The sequence below is a fragment of the Meriones unguiculatus genome, chromosome X (assembly GCF_030254825.1).
Source record: "Meriones unguiculatus strain TT.TT164.6M chromosome X, Bangor_MerUng_6.1, whole genome shotgun sequence".
NCBI classification, from domain to species: domain Eukaryota; kingdom Metazoa; phylum Chordata; class Mammalia; order Rodentia; family Muridae; genus Meriones; species Meriones unguiculatus.
Window position 1 is genome coordinate 111,684,507 of NC_083369.1, and position 22,242 is coordinate 111,706,748.

The window sequence follows — 22,242 nt, forward strand, 5'->3', positions numbered from 1 at the left end:
CGGGCTCCTTGGGGGTGGGGCAGTGTGTATCACGTGACGTCGTTTGACTGTTTACATAAGACGCGGGCAGAGCCGTCGGCCTCAGTCAGTCAGACGCTAGGCAGCATTACGGTTTCACTTCCGGCGAGGGGCCGCGCCTGAGAGGGCGGGCAGTGAAGCCAACGGACGGCGAACGCGGGCGGAGGCAGTGACGGCGGCGCCGCTGCCGGGGGGCGTGCAGTAACGCGGCGGCGGCGGCGGCGGCGGCGGCGACGGCGGCGGCGGCGGCGGCGGCGGCTGGGCCTCGAGCGCCTGCAGCCCACCTCTCAGAGGCGGGCTCCCGGTTCGAGGACGAAAGAGAAGATGGAGGAGCTGGTGGTGGAAGTGCGAGGCTCCAATGGCGCTTTCTACAAGGTAACCGGCTACCGGACAGGCCCGGTGCTCGGCCTCCTTCCCTCCCTTGTGTCCCAGACGGCGGGCAGGCCCTGCGGACGCGGCGGGCTCGGGCCTGTAGCCAGCCTTAACACCCCTACCCCAGCCCGAGGCCCCTGCGCCCGCCTAGCAGAACACAACCGCAGCGCGGAAAGCCCTGGGCGTTTGAGTGGCCAAGCTCAGGCTGTGAGGCGGGACTGCGATTACCAGGGATCGGCCATGGGGCTGGGGCTGGGGCTGGGGCTGGGGCTGGGGCTGCGGCCGCGGCCGCGTGAGGTGGTGGCAGAGGCGGCTTAGTCCTCCTGCTTTCCCTAATAATCCTCTCTCAATGGGTTCGGGGCCTGACACGCGGGCAGCAGGAACCAGAGACTCCTCAGTTTGGCCACCTCTTGCCCTGCCTGGACGTTCCTCAGGAGTCTTTGGCTCTTGGCTCTCGATCTGCCATACAGACTTTGGAGAGCTCCCCTGTTCTGTTCAAGGGACGTGGAGGACGTCATAATAAGCCATAGTCAGCCCGGAATCACAATGGCAACTGAGTTTTAGTGGTCTCTCTTTGTGAATTTCGAAGGTTTTTAGACCTAAAAGTTTCTGAAAGCCTGTGACATCTAAGAGTTATTAAAGAACCTGACCAAAGGTTATATCTATGGCCTCCTAACCTCTTTCGAACTGGGAGAAATTCAGAGATGCTCAAGTCTCAGCTCAAGTCTGCTTATTTAAAATTTTTCTTTGTGTTTAAGTTCTCAAGGACCTGAATATATGCCACAGAACTTCAAGAAATTGACTAGGACTATATGATTGTTAGTGAATTTTACCAGTACTGTTTGGAATATTTGTTCTGAGCTCTGAAGTGCTTAGTATATATAAACTTGAGTATAATCGCTTTGACTTTTGCAGTGTGGCATTGGACTATATACTTGAGGTTTTAAATAAGCATTCATGGAATTACTGAGAGGTTTTTGTTTTTTTTTAATGTCATTGACTATCAGGTAACATATATTCTTAAAGAAGCCTTAAAATATATGCACTGTGGTGTGATTGTTGATACTGCGTAAATGTAGATCTAGCAATTTTATAAATTTTTTAATGTTTATAGCCTGTGTAAGGCCCCATCTCACTAGAATATTTTAGTAACAGAAGGTGCACATGGAAGGAAGCATGGAAAATACTATTACCATTGTCCAACAGTTTTAAGTTTATTGTAGAATAACTTGGATATTTCAAACAGGATGTACTTGGCTAAACTCGGGAAAGTGACTTTAATAAATTATACTTTTACCAAGTTTACAGAGAAATTTAGAGGAAGATAAATTTTATGAATGTAGGAAATTTGTAAAATACTAATTTATAGTAAAAAATGTCCCTTTGTTGTAGTATAGGAGAAAAATAACACAGCATTATGTTATTAATTTTTGCCAATGCAATTTTTTTTAATTTGCCATAATAAAAAAAAAAATGTTCCAGTTAGTTTGGGTTAGTTTGCATTAGGTTTCTAGGTTCTAGAATGACAGTTTTAGTTGCTAGAATTGGGACACCGAGACATCGATGAGCAAGGGATAATAGTTAAGTAGTATTTTTGTTCATCTCTAATACCAGCTTAGATTTGAGTCTGTTTGTGGCTTTTAACAAAGAAGGCAAGTAGCACATCCTAACCTTGAAGGCTTTATTGGCTCCAATAATTTTGCCAGCAAACTGATAGGAATATTTTTAAAAAGTTCTCACTTTTTGCTCTTAATCCCCTTGTTTTTTTTCTTTGCTTATTCAGTGTCTTCTAAAAGGAGTGGGTTATGGATTATTATTTTACTTCTTGGGGTCTTGGGGATGGGACATGTAGTACTTTTAAAATTACTATTATATTTAAGTTTGTTTTTTTTTAACAATTTAAACTGATCAGTATTAAGGGAAAGGCACTGTCTGTACTGAAATAGATTTAATTTTTATATCAGTTAGAATATTAGCTGTGAACAGGAGAAGTAAAGTAGTAAAAGCATGCTGAGTTGTTTTCTGGTAAAAGGATGACAAACATGAGAAATAAAGACCATTCAAAAAAAACTGGGAACCTTGTTCATTAAATTGATAGAAATAAAATTTTAAAGTCCAATAAGTCAAATTCTGTACAGTTGAATTCTGTATAATCTTTGATTTGCTTCTTAGAACTAGTATATTCTGAAGGATAGTTGTACATATTTAGTTTGCAGAATAACTATGTAGATAGAACATATGCTAGGAATGATTTGACTTTTTAAAAGATCACTAAAGCAAGATTTCAAATTTGCAAATCATGTTTCTGGCGTGCCACGGGACAACCAGTTCTAGGTATTTTGTTTGTTTTGTGGTGGGTTTTTTTTTTTTTTGTTTATTTTTTAAAACTATTATATTTACTAGTGACTGTGAGAGGGTGTGTGGGTGCCTCTGTGCTTCCCATACCACACTTGTCAGAGGAAAACTTACAGGTGTTGGCTATCTCCCATGTAACTACTGGGGAGAGAACTCAGGTCTGCAAGCCTTTACCTGTTGAACCATCTCAAGACCAGGCCCTTTTGGTGTTTATTTTTAAAATCTGAAAGTTAGATCTAGTGATTACCAGAGACTCTACTTTTTTTGTTTTTGTTTTTTTCAGTTAATTTAAAATTTTTTTATATTAATTACAGTTCATTCACTTTGAATCCCAGCTATAGCCCCCACCCTCATTCCCTCCTAATCCCACCCTCCATTCCTCTTCTCCCAAGCCCCTCTTCAAGTCCACTGATAGAGGAAGTCCTCCTCCCCTTCTATCTGACCTAGCTTAACAAGTCTCATCAGGACTGCAGAGCCTCTACTTTTAAGTTTTGATATTTCTTTAATCTAGAAAAAGTTGGTTACATGTACCAGTTTTTGAGCCCTTTGGGCATGTTATTTAAAATATGAAGACATTTTATTTGTATCTCATATGATTTTTACAAAGTATTGCTTAAACTATTATTTTTTTTTTCAGTATATTGCAGTGTATTGTTATTTTATGGGCATATGCCCCTATGTGGTATTTTTTATGTATTGCAGTTTGTGTATGTTGAGAATAATAATGTAGAATGTAGAATGTGTGCCATTCAGATGTGAAAGTACTCTAAATACGAAGATTTCCAGGTTTTGTATTCTAGTATGAAAATTAGTAAATAATGTTGGAGACATATGATATAAAACCTTTTAATTTCAAGCTATAATGACATATCAGATTCATCATTATGTGTAATTATACAAATATACAAATATATTGTCATATTATACTTAAATATCTTAGCTTTAAGCTTGCTAACTAAAAAAAAGACTCCTTTTAACTGAGTATTGTTACATTATGTAGCAGTTAATTAATATACAATATACAGTCAAAATGTTTTTTAATGCCAGGCAAGATGGCAGAGGCTGGTAGATTTGAGTTCCATGCCAGCTAGGGCTACATAGTGAGACCCTGTCTTTTAAAAAATGGGCAGGGACAGGGGGAAGTAACGAAATCTTTAGTGCCCAGCTTATCATTTTAGTTAATTGCCTGATAGAAATAAATGTTTTGCCACAAATAAACTTTCACAAGTTTTAGAAATTTATAAGCCTACATAAATTTCAAATAAACTCACATTCATGGTTTTCTTTAAAGTTCAGCAAACTGCAAGTATAGGTATTAATTTACATATTGAAGAAATGAGTGATGTAAATCACCACATTTTATCCTTCCAAATCCACATACCTTTTTTAAGATTTAATATCTTTGTGGATGCAATACTCCACCTTGGAAAAGTGTATTTTCCAGTTCCATACTCATGTATTCTGATAACTTCAAAATTACTAATTTTGTGTAAAATCCAACACTGCAGTACTTGGAAGTTCAGTGCTCTGGAAGATGATCGGGATCATGGTTATGGTGATAGTTACCAAGTGTGGAGTCCTCGGCAGTACTTTATCTCTGTTACTTAACTATATCCCACTGTTTGAATTTATATAAGAATATAGACATATAGGGAAATGAGATAAATAATTACTAATGCTTGTCAGGGTGCTAAAAGTTTTGGATTTAGGATTAGAAATCAGAATTTTGACAATGAAATGATGAAATTTAGCTTTGAAAAAATAAAGTGAATTCTATTTGCAGCCCACTTTTTAATTTCATTATACTGTTTGCTCATATTTGTTACTATGACATTGCCCTAATTAGCATCACATAACTACATTTGTTGTACAACCATTTTTAACTGTGGACACAAAGATTTCATTAACCTCCAGTTTATGAATCAGTGTTTTTAATCTAACCCTTCTAGTTTGAAATAGCATCCTGTAATTTTTCCTATAAAATCTTTTTAAGGAAAAATAAAATTACAAATCTTTGATGCTGCTGTGACACTTGCTTTTTGTTACTTACCCTAAGAACTCACTAACCCTGAAAAGCTATGTAACTTATTTGAACAGTATATAACCATCAGGAAAACAAGTCATTGAATACTTTTTTCTTTGTACTTATATTGTCTTTGGTCAGGGTGAATCATGTTTTACAGTGAATAAAAACTCATTGTATATATGAAGCCTTGGATTTGAAGTATACATTTTATATGCCCCCATAATTTATCTCTATTTGGAATATTTTATAATGCTGTTAAGCTTTCTCTGTACTACACATTCTGGCATAGGTCTGTACTGATAATGTAATATTTCAGTGACAGTTAAGGGGCTATATTGAAACTTTTTATAAAATAACCTTTTGTGGCCAGTTCATCTCTATTTTTAAGATAGTTTATTATTTTTTTTAAGTTTTAATTTATTTTATATGTATGAGTTTTGCCTGGATTTATGTTTGTGCACAGAGGAAGCTAGAAGAGGTCATCAGCCCCCCTTGGGATAGATGTACAGATTGTTGTGTTCCGGAATGTGGATGCTAGGACTGAAACCAGGATCCTCTGGAAGAACAGCCAGTGCTCTTAACCATGGAACAATTTTTCTAACCCCTAGTTTGCTATCTTAAAACCTAATATATGTAGGTTTTATGTATTATGAAGTCATAATAGGGGAATAAAAAGTTCACCCAGATAGGCCTGGACTTGTCTTCTGTGCAATGATTTAATAAAGTAGTGTTTGATTAGATATTTCTGATTATTGTATATCCTCAGGAGTATGATTCAGCCCATTTGCCACTAAATGGGGGATACTAAAATACCTTAAATTTTCTGTGAAGAACCTTAGTGTGTTTGGTCACTGCTTCATTTTTTATCACTTTTTTCAAACCCTTAAGTCTTTTTTTTTTTTCTTCCCAGAGCCAAAGTAACCATTTAGTATTTAGTAACTTTGTAGAAATATTCCTTTCTTATCCTATCTTACTTTTTAAGCCTTTTTTGACCTTTAAGGCTTTAATTTAGTTTTCCGACTAGCAGTCTGTGGATCCTGCCATCATGATAATAAGTGGCTAAATCTCATCTCTCCTTAGGAAAACATTAGCAGTATTGAGTGACTGATATCCTGTGGAGAACTTGAATCTTTAGTCATGCCCTCAAGAGCTTCTGGTTTGATAACCCCATTAAAGCCTTTTTTAAAGGATAGAGGAAGATTGTAACATTCTGAAATACAATGTATTTTTATGGCTTTTACGGTTCTGTGTCTTTTATGAAAATTATATATATGTATGGTTTCATTACAACTTAAGAGGCTAGTACAGGTCCTTACTTAAAAAAAAAAAAGAGAGAGAGAGAAATCTGAGGTTCCCAGATTCTGCACTTATTATGTGATAGAGCTAAGATTTTTGAGCCTATATTTAATTCACAACAAAACTCAACCTCTAAGTTCCCTGATCCCAGTAATACCACTACTTGTCAGGTACAGTGAAGCTCTCTTTGGGCATTCATCTAATATGCCTTTGAAAATATCACAGAAATCTTCTTAGCTTATTGTTTTTCACAAACACCAACTTAGCCTGGTAGAAAAGAATGACAGCAAAATGTTTTTCAAGTTAATAGGTTAGCTGATAGCTCTCTAGAGGGATGTAGTAAATGAGTTAAAAGAGAGAGATAAAAATGCATCCTTGGAAGAAGAATAATGAGAGCACATAGAAAGATATGGAACCTGTGGAGAGACGGTTTGCTAAAAGACTTTAGAACTGACAGGATGTATTGTCCTTAGTGTGTTTGGAGGCCAGAGTTCACTTAGAGATTCCTTTATTCTATTTAGTAATGCAGCAACCAGAGCGTATTAAATGCCTGCTATATTCAAATAATATGCACTGACTAAAATGACAGATTTTGAAACAGTCCTGCAAATATCTATGCATAGATAAGCCTCATTAACTCAGAGGAAGTGGTCCTATTGGGATGGGATGATTACTCAAAGTATTTCTGACACTTTTTATCCAGAATTATATTCAAGGACTGTGAAAACATTTCTTCTGTTCCTTTTTTGGTTTTGCTTTTTTGCTTTCTCTCTTTTAAATTTATACCATTTAACTTCTCTTTTGAGAGAATGTTTCATTTTTAGGAAAAAGAGAAATTACTGAATGCATGTGATTAAGCTGGATAATAATTTAGTCAAGATGGGAGAAATAAGAATATAGACTATATAGTCTATAGGCATATAGTCTGTAAGGCACATGTACTGAGTGCATATGATTAAACTACATAATAATTTAGGTAAGAAGAGAGAGATCAGTAAGGTGTGCTACAATAACCACTGGGCTGCCCATAACTCTTGAACACTCAAAATGTGGTAGGTGACTGAGTGACAGAATTTGTCATTAATTTTGACATAAATAGCCACAGGTCACTTCTGGTTACCACAGACTATACAAACAGCAAAGACCAGCTTTTGAAAGACTTCGTTTTACAAAGGACAAATCTCCACCTAATTGTACCAAAGTTCAGTTTGCTGACCAAAGAGTTTAACATTTTTAGTATATAATGCACTGTAAAGTACTAGTGATGTACTGTTGACAAGGCATACAAACATCATACAAACTTTCAACATGGATGAGGAAAGAATCATACAAACATCATACAAACTTTCAACATGGATGAGGAAAGAATCAGTTTTCTTTCCTTAGTAAATGAAAGATAGTGAAAGTCTGAAAATCTTAATTTTAGTCGGGAATCTAATACTCTCCTCCAGAAATGTATTATTAACAATAGTATTAGCTATTGTGTGATGACAGAGGACTCCTGGGGACGAAATGGGTATCCTTCCCCTTCTCCATAATTGTATTCCATAGTATATAAAACTAAGCCCCCAGGTGAACATTTCTCATGACTTTTAAATCAAAATCATGCACATTTGTTTTTGAATTGGATAAACAATCCCTTAGAACACTAGAAGCATGTTTGCTGATGAAATAGGGTATATTCTAAAGTATCAATATTAAACCAGAGTTGTCAAAATGTGCTGTAGAAATTTTAGTAATTTAAATATATCTAGGAAATAAGCAATATCAGATGGATGAGAAGAAAATTTGAATTCATCATCATTTAAATCTGTAACCATAAGTGTGTGTGTGTGTGTGTGTGTGTGTGCATGCTTGCTCCCTGCAACTTTTGGCCTTATATTCCACATTCCTGGAATTTCCAACTGTTTTTGGCGTCTCCATTGTATCACTGGCTTCACATAATCATCCAGAAGCTCCCCATAGGGATTTTATCCCTGATTTACATATTTCTTACCTGGCCTCCGATATTTTTTTGCAATTTGGATGGAAATTTTCATAGTCTTTATTACACCTGTGAAAGCTGGTGAATCATCAAGGTGTGCTGCCAATGCCATATTGGTGAAGTGAAACCTGGAGAAATAACTTTCTCTGTCATCTAACTTGAGCAGGGTTCCCTGGTGCATCTGTGTTCTCAAGGGAACATGTATTGCTTGACTTGTAGATATCCATCCCATCCACACATTATGGGTTAAAAACACTAGTGCTTCTTTCACTGACTCAGCTTCATTATTGATGATTTTTTTCCCCAATATCAAGGTGCTTTTTGTTGTCTGTATTTTTACTCTTGCTTCTCCATCTTTCCCGTCTTTGGCTAATTCTTCTGTAGACTTGAAGAATCGGTAGAAACCTTTAAATGGTCTCCAAGCTTAAATGTTAATTTGTTGTATTTTTCTTGCAGGCATTTGTGAAAGATGTCCATGAAGATTCTATAACAGTTGCTTTTGAAAACAAGTAAGTTTCTCAAACTTAATGTTGAATATTTTAATGTTTTATTCCTATTCCTTTTTTTTCTCATTTTTTGAAGTGAATTCTGGTTTGAGTTTTGTTTCCCATTACCAAACAAGTCGTTCCCAGAGAGCTCAGTATTAAATCAGTGGAAAGCACTCTTTTGCCAATGACTTCAGAGGTCCTTAATGTATAATCTTGATCCTTAAGTCCATTTGATTATGAAAAGAAAAGGTACATTTTTCTCTATTATTGGCTGACAGTTTATATTTTTTTCATGGAATCATTGGATTTTTTAAATTATTTTTCTAATCACTTTACATCCTTGTTGTAGCCTCATCCTTCCTCCCCTCTTCCACAGAAAAGGGGAGCTCCCTTTCCCATCCACCCCAGCTCATCAAGTTGCATCAGGAATGAGCTTGTTCTCTTCCCTCTGGCCTGACAAGGCTGCCCCTCCAGGGGGAAGTTCTCAAAAAACTGTCAAGTGAGTCTGTGTCCAATGCAGTCTCCACTTCCCTTACTAGAGGTACCACATGAGGCCTAAGCTGCCCATCTGCTGCATCTTTGTAGGGGGCCTAGGTCCTGTCCATGAATGGTCCTTGGTTGATGCTTCAGTCTCAGCAAACCCTTCTGAGCCCTGTTTAGTTGGCTCTGTTGGCATTTTTGTAGAGTTCCTGTAACCTCCAGGTTCTTTTTTCTTTCCTATAAAACTCCCTACTCATTGCCCAATGTTTGGCTGTAAGTCTCAGCATCTGTTTTGAGGCACTGCTGGGTAGAGTCTCTTAAAGGTCAATTATGTCAGGCTCCTGTCTGAAAGCTTAACAAAGTATCTTTTACAGTGTCAGGGGCTGACACTTTCTGGTAGGGTGGATCATTGGTTGGACATTTCCTCCATCTCTGCTTTGTCTGCTCTATAAGGGTGCAGATAATTAAGAGGATGGAGAGATCAGACCTGGGGAGAACAAGGGAGAGGGTACAGAAGGCCTGTAGAAAAAAAGAGAAGCTGAGAGTAGGGTTATCTCTGTGACAAGCTGGAGACCTAAGTCCGAGTAGGCTCCTGGGAAGAGATGAGGAGGACTCAAGCAGAGATTCTTTGTAGCAGAGGCCATAGAGATTGGAGAGGACACTGTCTAACTGGACTAGTCTCCTAGCAGAGTGATGGGAACACTAACCCACCGATAAAAACTAGCTGACGGTTTAAATAGGAGGAATATTTGTAATTATATTAAAAGTTGAAAATGTGGGAATTCATGGGTGTTTACAACAAAAAATGGTTGTAGGTTTTACAGTCTTTTTTTAGTTACATAAGAATATGGGCTGTGTGGAAAAGTCAATAGTATAGATATTATCATTTCATTGAGAGAAAAATCTATTCACTAAATTTCTTGAGGATGAATCAAGGCCTTTTTTTTAAAATAATGGCCTTTTTAAGGTAACAATTTGGGACACTAAAGTACATATACATTTGGTACTGATATTACAATTTTGTGACACTGTGGTGATATTTACAACATTTAGCTTTTCTGTACCATGATAGTAGTACATACAAAACAGGGTGAAAATCTGTTGATTAAAAAGTAGAGTGATTACTTAGATCTTGTTTGAGGGTGAGAGAAAGGCTGTAACTAAAGTATAGAAAACTCCCTGTTGTGGTGTTAAAAATGTTCTACAATTCACTAAAAATAATTGTAATAATTGTATATATCTGAGAACATACAACACACTATTGAATTGTACATTTAAATTGGTGAATTTTGTGGTTTATAAATTTTATCTCAGTCAGAATTTGTGGAAATCTGGTTGAATTGTGAATACACTTGAAAAGAGTATAATTAAAATAAAACTAGACCCGGATTCAGTGAAACACACATGTAATCCCAGCACTCAGGGAGGCAGAAGTGAGCAGATCACTATGAGTTTGAGGTCAGCCTGGTCTATAAAGTGAGTCCAGAAAAGCCAAGGCTTCATAGAGAAGCCCGGTCTAAAAAAAAAAAAAAGGTAAAATAAAACAGAACAGGTTTTTTATAAGTATTGACAACTAGTGACATCCATATGATATATAATTTATAACATAAATTCCGACTCATTTTGTCCTCTATACAACAGTTCTCCTTTATAAACAGAAAAGGAAAAAAAAGAGAAATTAGTATTCCTCAGTAGTGTTTTACTGAAATATCCTATATAAAAAATATAGGCATTATATGATGCTAGAAACATTACTTAGCAGTTAAAGATGCTTGCTGCTCTTATAGAAGACTGTAATTCAGTTCTCAGCATCTGAATCTCTAGTTCCAGTATGTCTGATACTCTTTTCTGGCCTCTGTGGATGCATATGCACAGACACAAAAGCATACATATAAGCACAGAAAATTTGAAATAAATGTAAAAAATACATGTTTTACACAAAACAGATCGTAGTGTTTTCTTATGAAAAAAGTGACTATTCAACTTATTGAATCATCCAGTATCTATAAAATTTATTACTTAGTATTTTATGTATTTCTCATTAAAAAAGAAATTATGTTAAATCTGTTCAATATTATTTTAGATTAAGAAATGTAGACAATGTAATTGAACTCCTGTAGGCTGTCTCCATTGGGTATCTGTGGTTTAGGAGACACCCACATACACACACACCAACCCAGTCCATGTTGATACATCATACTGATCAGCATCCAGCTACCTGTGGCAAGAATTGAACACCTCGTGGGATCTAAAATTGAAAGGGGTAAAAGTGAGTTGAGAATTGCTTGTGTGCTGACTGCCATTTTGCTTGGGAAGTAGAGGATAGTTTCTGTGGTTGATGAAGTGTGGTCTGAATTATTTTGCAAGTAGAACTATGTTGATGATATTACTAACAATTAATTATCAATACTAAAATAAGCAGCAAAAGAATTTCTGTTTTTTGTTTTAAAAGTCTTACAGTGAAATTATTAGAAGAAAAATCTTTTGAATAATAGTCTTTTGTGTTTAGAAAAATTTGTGTGGAAGCAAAAGCTGCTTTGCTGCATGTAGACTTCATTAAAATGTTGCTTCATTGTGCAACTCAGCAAAAACTGGCCATTTGAAAGCATTTGCTTCATTAAACCCAGAAAATTCACACTTAACCAAAGTTGATTGCAGCATGGTCAGTGTTTGCATTAAACACCAGGAACATGTCAAATAATGATATTTTGTTTTTTTGTAGCTGGCAACCAGAGAGACAGATTCCATTCCATGATGTGAGATTCCCACCACCTGTAGGTTATAATAAAGATATAAACGAAAGTGATGAAGTTGAGGTGAGTTACTCCAGCCATGAAATAACTAAGGACTGAAGGCATCTGTGTATTTACTTTTCTTAGAATTTAAAAATATGTTGCTTTTAACAGTGTTTAACCCACCTTGAGTGTTAGAGTTGAAATGGCCATATATTTTGAGTATCCCTTTTAGTTAGTGATTTGAAATGTTATAAATGTTATATGGTGCTTATATTTATTTAAGCAATAGTCAGGGACTATCTTGTCATTGTCTTCAGTTCCTTTACCCGTTAGTATACCATTGGTCCATCTCTAACTCTTTGTGTAGGTAATACTTTTTCATTTGTTCTTATTCACTTTTCAAGCAAAATGAATTAAAAAAATAGTTTTACAAAAAGTCATAATTCTAACATGATGATGAAGTATGCCTATAATCCCAGCACTTATAAGGTAGAGGCAGGAAGATCAGGAGTTCTTTTTTTTTTTTTTTTGTCATTGACTACATAACATGTTAGGAGCCAGTTCTGCATATGTACCTCCTAAAACAAGTTTAAGAAATAGTTCTAGAGCCAGGTGTGGTGGCACATGCTTTTAATTCTAGCACTGAAGGGACAGAGGCAGGTGGATTTATGAGTTTGAAGCCTACTAGGTTTACATAGTAAGTTGTAGGGTAGCCAAGTCTACTTGGAGAGACCGTGCTTCTAAAAAGAATAGACTGGTAACCTAAAATTTATTTTAGTAATACACACACACACACACATCTCACACGCACGTACACATTTTTTTTCTTTGGCTCTTTTGAGACAGAGTTTCTCTGTGTGGGCTCTGGACTTACTTTGTAGATCAGGCCTTCTTTGAACTTCTAGAGATCCGCCTCTGACTCCATGAGCACTGGGATTAAAAGTGTGAGACACCACACTGGACTAACTGGTATATCTTATTTTAAACATATATCTTTTATATCACATGTAAAGCTCAGATATCCTCTTCACAGGGCATACTGCACATCTACCATTGAGCTCTTAGAATAAAAGATGCTGTTGGGACTTAATCAGAATCATTGTATTTGTGATTCTTTATTCATTGAAAATTGATTTTGTATTATACTTTGCCCTTATAATAAGTCTTATTTATCTTATAGTTTTGTAGCTTCTTTTATCTTCCACTTCACAAGCCTCATTTGAGCTCTTTTTTAAAACTATAGGACTTAGTATATTACCTTATTCTTTCTAATTTCATGCATATTTGCAATATGAAGGAAGCAAGTAAATACTTGAAATGAAGTTAGGTCCTTAAATGTTAATATTCTTCTGGATATCGGAGGTACATCAAAACAGAACAGTTTTCTTCCTTTGATGAGGTTTCATTCTTGCTGGAATAGCTAATTTCATGACAAGTGAAAAGTCATATGAAGGAAGAGAAAGCTAAATTGAAGATAATATAGGGGTAACAATGATATTTCAGAGTCTAGTTGGAGGTCTCTGAATGTCCAAACCTATGTTCTACTTTCTACAATTTAAATGAGGAATAACATGTTATTTATTTGCCTTAAGTGTACTTAGTGTCTTCTGGGTTTGGCTTTGCAATAGATTTTAGTTGTAAAGAGAGATGTTAAATAAATCTCTAAAGGCGTTTAGCCTGCAGATATGGCTCAGTAGATAAGGGTACTTTCTGCCAGTGCTGATGATCTTAGTTACATGTAGAAGGAGAGAAAGGACACCTGCAGAGTTGTTCTCAGACCTCCACATGTGCATCCATATACTTTCATTACCAAGTAAATAAATGTGTTTGTTCTTTTTCAAAAACCCTCTGGTAACTACTTCCCTATGGGTTGCAGGCTTCATAAAAGCAAGGGCCAGTTTGTTTGTGTGTGTGTATTTGTTTTTATGACAAGAAAACCATTTTTTTCAACTTAATTGCATGACACGTGAGGTTACCTGAGGAGACAGTAAGATGGCTTATATTCTATTAACACTTATATGCTAGTATCTTTGCAAAAGATTCCAGGTTACATATTGCAAATGAACTTTGAGGTGATTTCCTAAAAGTTAATCATTAGAACTGTGTATGTGAGGCAGAACAATGATATTTAGATGATTGCCACAATTGTCCTTTTTCGTAGAGAGGAGGAAAAGCAGAGTAGCCTTCAGAAGAGATAAAGGCCAGTTGTTTGAGTGATTGTTGAACTTATCTGCTTAATGAACAGGTAGTTGTAGTCATTGTGTGTAACTTTGGATTAGTTTTACTTACTATAATAAAAAAAAAATGTTGTTTAAATGATTCCAGATATATTTTCATAGCTCATTAAGTACCTACAGAAGAAAATCTAGCCATGTTAATGATCTCATCTTTTCTCAAGTGTCCATATTGACATAGAGCAAAGAAGCAAGCAAAGTGCTTTAAACAATGAGTTCTCAGGTTGTTTCCAATTATGTATCTTTGTCTAGCTTATATCAATTAGTACATTTTGGGTGAAGGCATGCGGCATACAATTTCAAAGATATGTAGGGACTTTTTAAGATTTCCTCAATGTCTAATATCTGCTGGTTTTGAATTATGTTAATCATAAATATTCTGTTTTGTAATTTTTGTGTAGGTTTATTCCAGAGCAAATGAAAAAGAGCCTTGCTGTTGGTGGTTAGCTAAAGTGAGGATGATAAAGGGTGAGGTAGGAAATGCATATTTGTTCATACTATTTACATTTTTTAAAGCCAGGTACTACATTTTACATTTTGATGTCATTTTGAATTACTGCCTAATTTAAGTCATTTTATGAAAATGTTTTCATTATCGGTTTATTATATACTACGTGTTTCCATTGAGTAAAGTTCTCCCTCTCCCCTGAGAGTTTATATTTTAAAATGATAGTAGGAGCTGGGTATGGTGATCTATTCCCTTAATCCCAGTACTAAGTGGCCAAGTCAGAAGGATCAGGGATTCAAGGTCATCCTTGGTTATATAGTTACATATTAAGTACTAAGCTAGCCTGGGTTATTATAAGTTCCTGTCTCAAAATAGTAGAAATATAGGTTTCTGTTCTTTTTTAAAATATGGCTAAGAATGACTTGTTTATTTTTCTCAGTTTTATGTGATAGAATATGCAGCATGTGATGCTACATATAATGAAATTGTTACAATTGAGCGTCTACGGTCTGTTAATCCGAACAAACCTGCTACAAAAGATACTTTCCATAAGATGAAACTTGAGGTGCCAGAAGACTTACGACAGATGTAAGTTGATATATAGATAGATAGATAGATAGATAGATAGATAGATATAAGCCATATGAAAAAATGCTAGGAACATGAAAGGGTGTGTATTTTTACAAATGCACATTTTTACATGCACATACATATGTGAATGTATATATGTATACAAGTTACTAATTCAGAATGTAAATTTAAAAATATTATGTTTTTGCATTCAGTGAATTTTGGCAAAAATAGTTTGGTTACTAGTGAAGTAAAATGTTTTTTTTTTTCCTACTTATAAACAAGCAAGTCTTATATGTGTTTAAACCCACTTGATATATGGCTAAAGTGTGTAATCTACATTGAAATCTCTAAACCAATTTTTTTCATGTTTTTAAGATTTTGAAAACGACAAAATGATAATTCTTTCAAAAGTCACATTATAGAATACAAAGTTTTCTTCTGATACTTTCCCTTTTAGATAAATTATTTTCAGAAAATTATATAGTAAGTTAAACCTAAAGAAGCTTAGAAAAGTTCTGTCTATAATCTCTTATCTGGAATTTGTTAAACATTTCAGATAAGAGATTGACTTTTAAAGGCATAGTAAGTCTCATGTGGACATCTACCCTAGATAAATGTCATATTATAGTTCAGAATACATAGATTTTTTTTTAATTCTTGAGATTATATATACAAGTAATTTTCATATGTTTTATTTTCTCTTTTAATAGTCATAGCTGTTTTTTTTTAAAGGGAAAAAGAAAAACAAAAGAAATTCAGATACCCTATAACTTCTCTCCAAAAGTTTCAGTTTGGCCTACAAAAAAAAGACTATGTAAAAGCAAAATAAGAAATTACACAGAAGAGAGTGAGTTGCCTAAATGTGACTTCTTTGGCATTCTAACCCTAACAGCAATTTCTCAAGAGAATGACTGTTTATACATGGTGGTACCAGCCTGTAATCTCAACACTCAGGAGATAGAGGCCAACATCAGTTATATAATTGAATTTAAGGCTAATCTAGGATAACATGCTAAGACCATCTATTAAAAGGGGAAAAAATGCAAAGCTAGAGCTGATGAGATGACTCTGTAGGTATACTTGCTGCCACACCTGACCACCTGCGCCTCACACAGTGGGAGTGGTGAACCAACTCCAATAAGTTGTCCCCTTATCTTCACATGCGTTCCATGGCCCACATGTACTCACACACATCATGTGTATGCTCACACACATTATGCATGTGTACATACAGAAAGACAGGTAAATACATGCTTTAAAAATAACTAGAGGGACATGGGAGTCAGGGGGTTATGTATATGCAGTGCCTATGCATGAAATTTTCAAAAAAAAGTCTTAATTAGCTGGTTTTTTACCCTTTCTTTATTGTATCAAATGTTTGCTTTGACTATTTCAAAGATGTATAGTAAAAGAACATAACTTGTAAATTTACCAATAAAAGAAATTTAGTATAAATCCTTGATTCTTATTAGTGTAATTCTTGTTCTAGTGATTGGTGATCATTCATGTTAATGATGAATTTTTTTTTTTAATTTTTTATTTTTAGGTGTGCCAAAGAATCGGCACATAAGGATTTTAAAAAGGCAGTTGGTGCCTTCTCTGTAACTTATGATCCAGAAAATTATCAACTGGTCATTTTGGTGAGTATTTTTTAATTGTCCAGTTTGATTTATTTCATTTGGGGCATTTGCTTTGGTAACAATGTTGTTAACTTTAAATCACTCAGTCCATCAATGAAGTCACCTCAAAGCGAGCGCACATGTTGATTGACATGCACTTTCGAAGTCTGCGCACTAAGTTGTCTCTTATACTTAGAAATGAAGAAGCCAGTAAACAACTGGAGGTATGTTCCTTTCCCTAGTGCTGTTGGTAAGGCTGTCCAGAAATAACTGTATGGTTCTCAAATTCAAATATGAGTAGCTTGTTTATTTTTTGTTTATTTCCCTCTAGTTTAGAAAATTAAATTGAACGAAATATAATCATACTAAAGCTTTCATGCCTGATATTTTGCAATTACACAGAATTTCATGTATTTTAAGGAAAATTTGGACAATTCGTTTTTACCAAAAGTATGTCAAAACTTCTATAAAGTGAGACAATGCTTCTTCTATGTAACATGTTATCATTAAAGTACTAGAGAGTATTTAAATATCTAATCTTATTCCTTTCATTATGTATGTTTATCTCTGTTTAAAAGGGTATAGAACTTCTTCATTCTAATTGGTTGTCACTCTTTAAAACTCCTGTCTTCAGATTCCTGCCAGAGGCTATTTCCCTAACTTACTATTTCGTCTCTTAAGGTGCATTTTATCTACTTTTATTAATCCTCCAATAATTTCCATCATCATGCATTTATTTTCATTGATAACTATCTAGTACTTCCATCCATTACCATAAAAACTAAATGGATTTTATTTTAATGTGCCAACTCAAGTAGATTGCTGTCATATTGAAGAGTCCCTCATCATTATTCATTTTGTTAGGGGGAATCATTAGTTGATATAGCAAAAGAGGGGAGTTTCAAATTGTAGTTTAAGAGGAAAAAAAAAAGGTAGTCAAGGCTGTGAAAATTGCCACTTTCCAACTTGATGTGTGATTGATGAACTTTTAACAGGAAAGAAAAAATTTATTTTGTTTGCCAAATGGCCATTGAGGTCTGTTCTGTTTTTTTTTTTTTTTTTTTTTTTTTTTTCTTTCTCTCATTCATTCTTGATGACCTCATGTTTATACTTTTGTGGTTTGTTTAGTGATTTTCTCATAAATTTTAGGCCACAACGGCCTTCGTAATTTCATTGTATTATGAAAATGTACTCATAAACCTCTTCTTAAGCATCTAATTCTTCTTGAATATTCTTTACGTTATCTTTGGTTTACATGTATCCATAAATTAGCAATGGGAAAAATGAACCAGGCTAATGAATCAAGATCCAAAAATGTGACTTCTTGGAAAATCCTAGAAAATTTTGTATACTTTACTACTATTATCTTTAGAAACAACTATTGTTCTTTTAAAATTTCTTATATTAAATATAGTCATCATTCAAATTATTAGTTGTGTTGAATAATGATAAACTAGTGTGCATGCCTATTTTCTTTACTACTAATATTAAAAAGGTTCATAAATCCTGATAAGAAATACCCATTTTCCAACATGAGCCACTAATCTGTTTGGTTTTCATTAATGGCATGTTAGAACTAAACATTCAGTTTTGATATGCTACTTAAAAGCAGTGATTATCCACATGTGTGGGGTATCATTGGAACTTAGTTTTGTCATCGCTGGATATTTTGAAGAGATCATCAAGCTTGTGGGTTCAGATCACAAAGTCTTACAGACTCTGAACAGATAAGTAATACAAATTTGAGATTTCTGTATTCTCTAAGTATTCCCTAATCTGATAAAACACCAACTTTTACAAAGTTTTTTCTTAGGTTTGGAGACTGAGGAGTATGTTGTTTTAGTGCCACGTTTCAACAGAAGGATGTTTAGATACACCATATCTGGTGATATATTATGAAAATGTCACCATTTCTAGAAAAAGAACTAATATAATAAAAGTCACTGAACAAATTTTTCCTTAAAGATGGCATTTTTAATTTGTTTTTTAAATTGAACTGAGTCTGTCAGACCAGGTGAACTGTTTTTCAATTGGGAATATTTTGTCTGCTTCTTAATTATTATATTGTGGGCATAATTGAATAACAAAGGCAGCCTTGCAAATAGGTTTTCAACAGTAACCTTGAAAAAGTGTCAGCAAGCTCTTTCCTGTTAACAACAAAAATGTTTTAAGTGGTACAGACCTTTAGTAGCCTAAAAAAAATTATGTGTGTTTCTAAAATTATTTTTTATCTAAAGCAATTTATATAACCCTGATATATAGGGTCAAGATAATTTACATGGCTGACCTAAATGAAATAGCCTTAAAAATTGATAAAGCATGTTCATCAGTTGTGCATTTCTCTTCAGAGTTCAAGGCAGCTTGCCTCAAGATTTCACGAGCAGTTTATCGTACGAGAAGATCTGATGGGTCTAGCAATTGGTACTCATGGTGCTAATATTCAGCAAGCTCGAAAAGTACCTGGGGTCACTGCTATTGATTTAGATGAAGATACCTGCACATTTCATATTTATGGAGAGGTAAATATTTTGCCATATAATCTAATTACCCCTCTCAACGAAGCAAACAAACAGCATTTCAAATGCCAGATCTTTTGTCTTGATACTATACCCACTCACCCCTCTTTATTAGGATCAGGATGCAGTAAAAAAGGCAAGAAGCTTTCTGGAATTTGCTGAAGATGTCATACAAGTTCCTCGTAACTTAGTAGGTAAGTAAAAATAACTGTAATTAAAATTTTATTTTTTATATTAATTACAGTTTGTTCACTTTGTATCCCAGCTATAACCCCTTCCCTCCTCCCCTCCCAATCTCACCCTCCCTCCCTCATCTCCTCCTATGCCCCTCTTAAGGCCACTGGATAGGGGAGGCTTCCATCTGACCCTAGCTTATCAGATCTCATCAGAACTGATTACATTGTTGAAAAAAAATAATAACTCTTGATATATATAACAGAAAATAAAAGTCTAGTATATAACTTCTATACCAGTTTAATCTCTTTCCATCTCTGAAAAATGTAGTCTAATTGAAGCAGTCTTTGAAATGTAGCCTGTTTCTATGGTATAACAAGATACATATATACTAAAAAAATATATTTTCAGAAGAAATACAAGAAATACTTTGTTAGTTCAAACCTATAAATATCTGAAAGGATAAATTTTACCTAGCCTCTTTATAGCATAGTTTTTTGAATCATAGCATTAGTTTTTTTTTTTCTCAGAATGAATGAGAATTGAGTTTTTTATAGTTGGTGATATTTGATTAAATGACGTATTTATTGTGTCAGTTATCTTTGAATTAAATATCTAGATGTGGCTTACTTAGATGTAGTAAATTTCAAAGATTAACTCCGAATGTCTTGGGATTTTATGGAGTCAGTGGTAGCTCTTCCTTTTAAATTAATGTTTCCTAATCATCACTGTGATGGGTGTTAGCATAGGAAACATAAACATACACGCAAAATGTGTTTTTAATTTATAAATGAATTTGGGGCATATTAATCCTCTTGTAGAAGTTTAAAATGAACAAAATTTCTATGTATTTTATGTGCATGGTTTAAAAGATTCATAGGCCCCTGTGCTCAGATTTTTTGGTTCTGTTGTTCTCCTTGTGGAGCTCCTGTCCTCTCCAGATCTTACTATTTCCCACTTCTTTCATAAGATTCCATGCAGTCTGCCCAACAGTTGTACGTAAGTCTCAGCATCTGCTTTGATAGTCTGCAGGGCAGAGCCTTTCAGAGGCCCTCTGTGGGAGGCTCCTAACTTATTTTCTGTTTTCTTCTTCTACTGATGCCATCCTCTTTGCCTTTCTGGATGGGGATTGAGCATACTCCAACCAAGTACCATGCATGGAGATAACCTAGAACCCCTGCACAGATATAGCCCATGGCAGTTCATTGTCCAAGTGGGTTCCATAGTAATGGGAACAGGGACTGCCTCTGACATGAATTGATTGGCCTGCTCTTTGATCACCTCCCCCTGAGAGGGGAGCAGCCTTACCAGGCCACAGAAGATGACAATGCAGCCACTTCTGACAAGATCTGATAGATTAGGATCAGAAGAGAGGAAGACCTCCCCTATCAGTGGACTTGAGGAGGGGCATGTGTGGAGAAGGAGGAGGAAAGGTGGGGTTGGGAGGGGAGAATGGAAAGGTTTATGGGGGGATACAAAGTGAATAAAGTGTAAGTAATAAAAATTAAAAAAAATAATTCATGAAAAGCAAATATGACATAAAAAAAGGCTACATGTTTCAAGTTAGGATTGTAATCATCTTCTAGTATCATTTAAAAAGCACTAGTAATAATAGCCCAGCCTTCAGGAGACAGAAGGAGAAGGATCACAATTTCAAGGATAGCTTGGGGTACACATAGCAAGACTCTAAAAAAATGTCCAAGTATGGTATTTTTTCCCATTAATTAAAATAGCTTGAAGGTAAAAATACAAGTTCTAGTGAAATTAGCTTACATACTACAACACAAGTATGTGAGTGTAGTGTTATGAACACACATACCAGTTGTACAGAAGATGCATACATAGCACAGGATGAAGTGATTATGGTAGAATCATGCTTATACATATTGGTAGCATTGTGACTTTGGATAATTTAGCTCTTGAGAGCAGTTTTTCCCTTCACTTAGCATATATATGAATGTGATAATTAATGGTCTAGCTGTTTGATTGAGGTATAGGTGTGTGTAGTACCTAGCGCAGTTCTGGGCACAGTAGAAAACTATATGTTCTCTTTTGTTTATTAATTACTACTCCATTTCTTTACAGCAGAATTACAGTAAATTGTTCCTTTGGAATTTGGAACTGCGATACAGGATTAAACTAGATTTGATTAGATTATCAAAGATGAAAGAGAGATTATACCTTCAGTCTTTCATTGAATGTATAGGATGTTTGAAGTTACTTTTCACTAGAAAGCTTGTTGCAGTAAATGACTGAGTTCTCTTGGCATGTTGATACCTAGTGAAATGAGAGAATTTTGTTTCAGGGAGGGATGCTACACCTCTGGGAATGCTAGACTTCAGAAAAGTTTTTTTTTTTTTTCTAAAGTTTGTTGGGCAGGAGTTAAGGGAAATGTCAGAGTCAGTATCACATGAGTTTTCTGAAGTCTCAGCTACTGGTTTATTTTTTATTAAAAACAGAAACAAGTCTTCTTCCGTATACATAGCAATTTATAATTCCTAAAAAGTTGCTTGTTCTTTCTGCACTTTGACAATGAGTTTTTTAGACATAAGCATGTAGGGTATTATTTTAATAGAAACATGCTAAACATCAAGATATTATTTTAATATAAACATGCTAAAATCCCACTTCATGATAATTTACATCTTTATTAAAATCAACCTTCATGAATATGTAAGGATTTTACAGAAAAAAAAAAAAAACTGTGGGAAGACTCCAGGTAGTTTTGTTTTTGTTTTTGTTTTTTTTTTTGTTGTTGTTGTTATGTACTTGCTTTTCATTTGAAGAAGAGAATAGCAGAAATAATTAATAACAGATTTTAAATTAGGAATCCTGATTTAATGGGATGAGTTTCATCCTCTAACCACTGACCAGATCAAAGAGCTCATGGAGGAGAAGTGAGAAAGCCACACACAGCAAGAATG

The 22,242-nt window shown here is 35.1% G+C and overlaps 1 protein-coding gene across 6 annotated transcripts in view; it reads left to right on the forward strand.

Annotated features, from left to right (window-relative positions):
- The first annotated feature begins 75 nt into the window (after nt 1-75).
- Fmr1 (fragile X messenger ribonucleoprotein 1) overlaps nt 76-22,242 on the forward strand; it is a 36,653-nt gene continuing 14,486 nt past the window's right edge. For 4 of the 6 annotated variants that reach the window (XM_060375431.1, XM_060375434.1, XM_060375435.1 and 1 more), the window contains exons 1-9: nt 77-393; nt 8,508-8,560; nt 11,742-11,835; nt 14,390-14,461; nt 14,876-15,024; nt 16,556-16,649; nt 16,736-16,852; nt 18,977-19,147; nt 19,260-19,338. In XM_060375431.1, the coding sequence (XP_060231414.1) occupies nt 343-393; nt 8,508-8,560; nt 11,742-11,835; nt 14,390-14,461; nt 14,876-15,024; nt 16,556-16,649; nt 16,736-16,852; nt 18,977-19,147; nt 19,260-19,338 (880 nt within the window). In that variant the 5' untranslated portion in view covers nt 77-342. Of the gene's footprint in view, nt 394-8,507; nt 8,561-11,741; nt 11,836-14,389; nt 14,462-14,875; nt 15,025-16,555; nt 16,650-16,735; nt 16,853-18,976; nt 19,148-19,259; nt 19,339-22,242 lie in introns of all 6 variants that reach the window. The other 2 variants (XM_060375432.1, XM_060375433.1) reach the window with 2 other exon arrangements.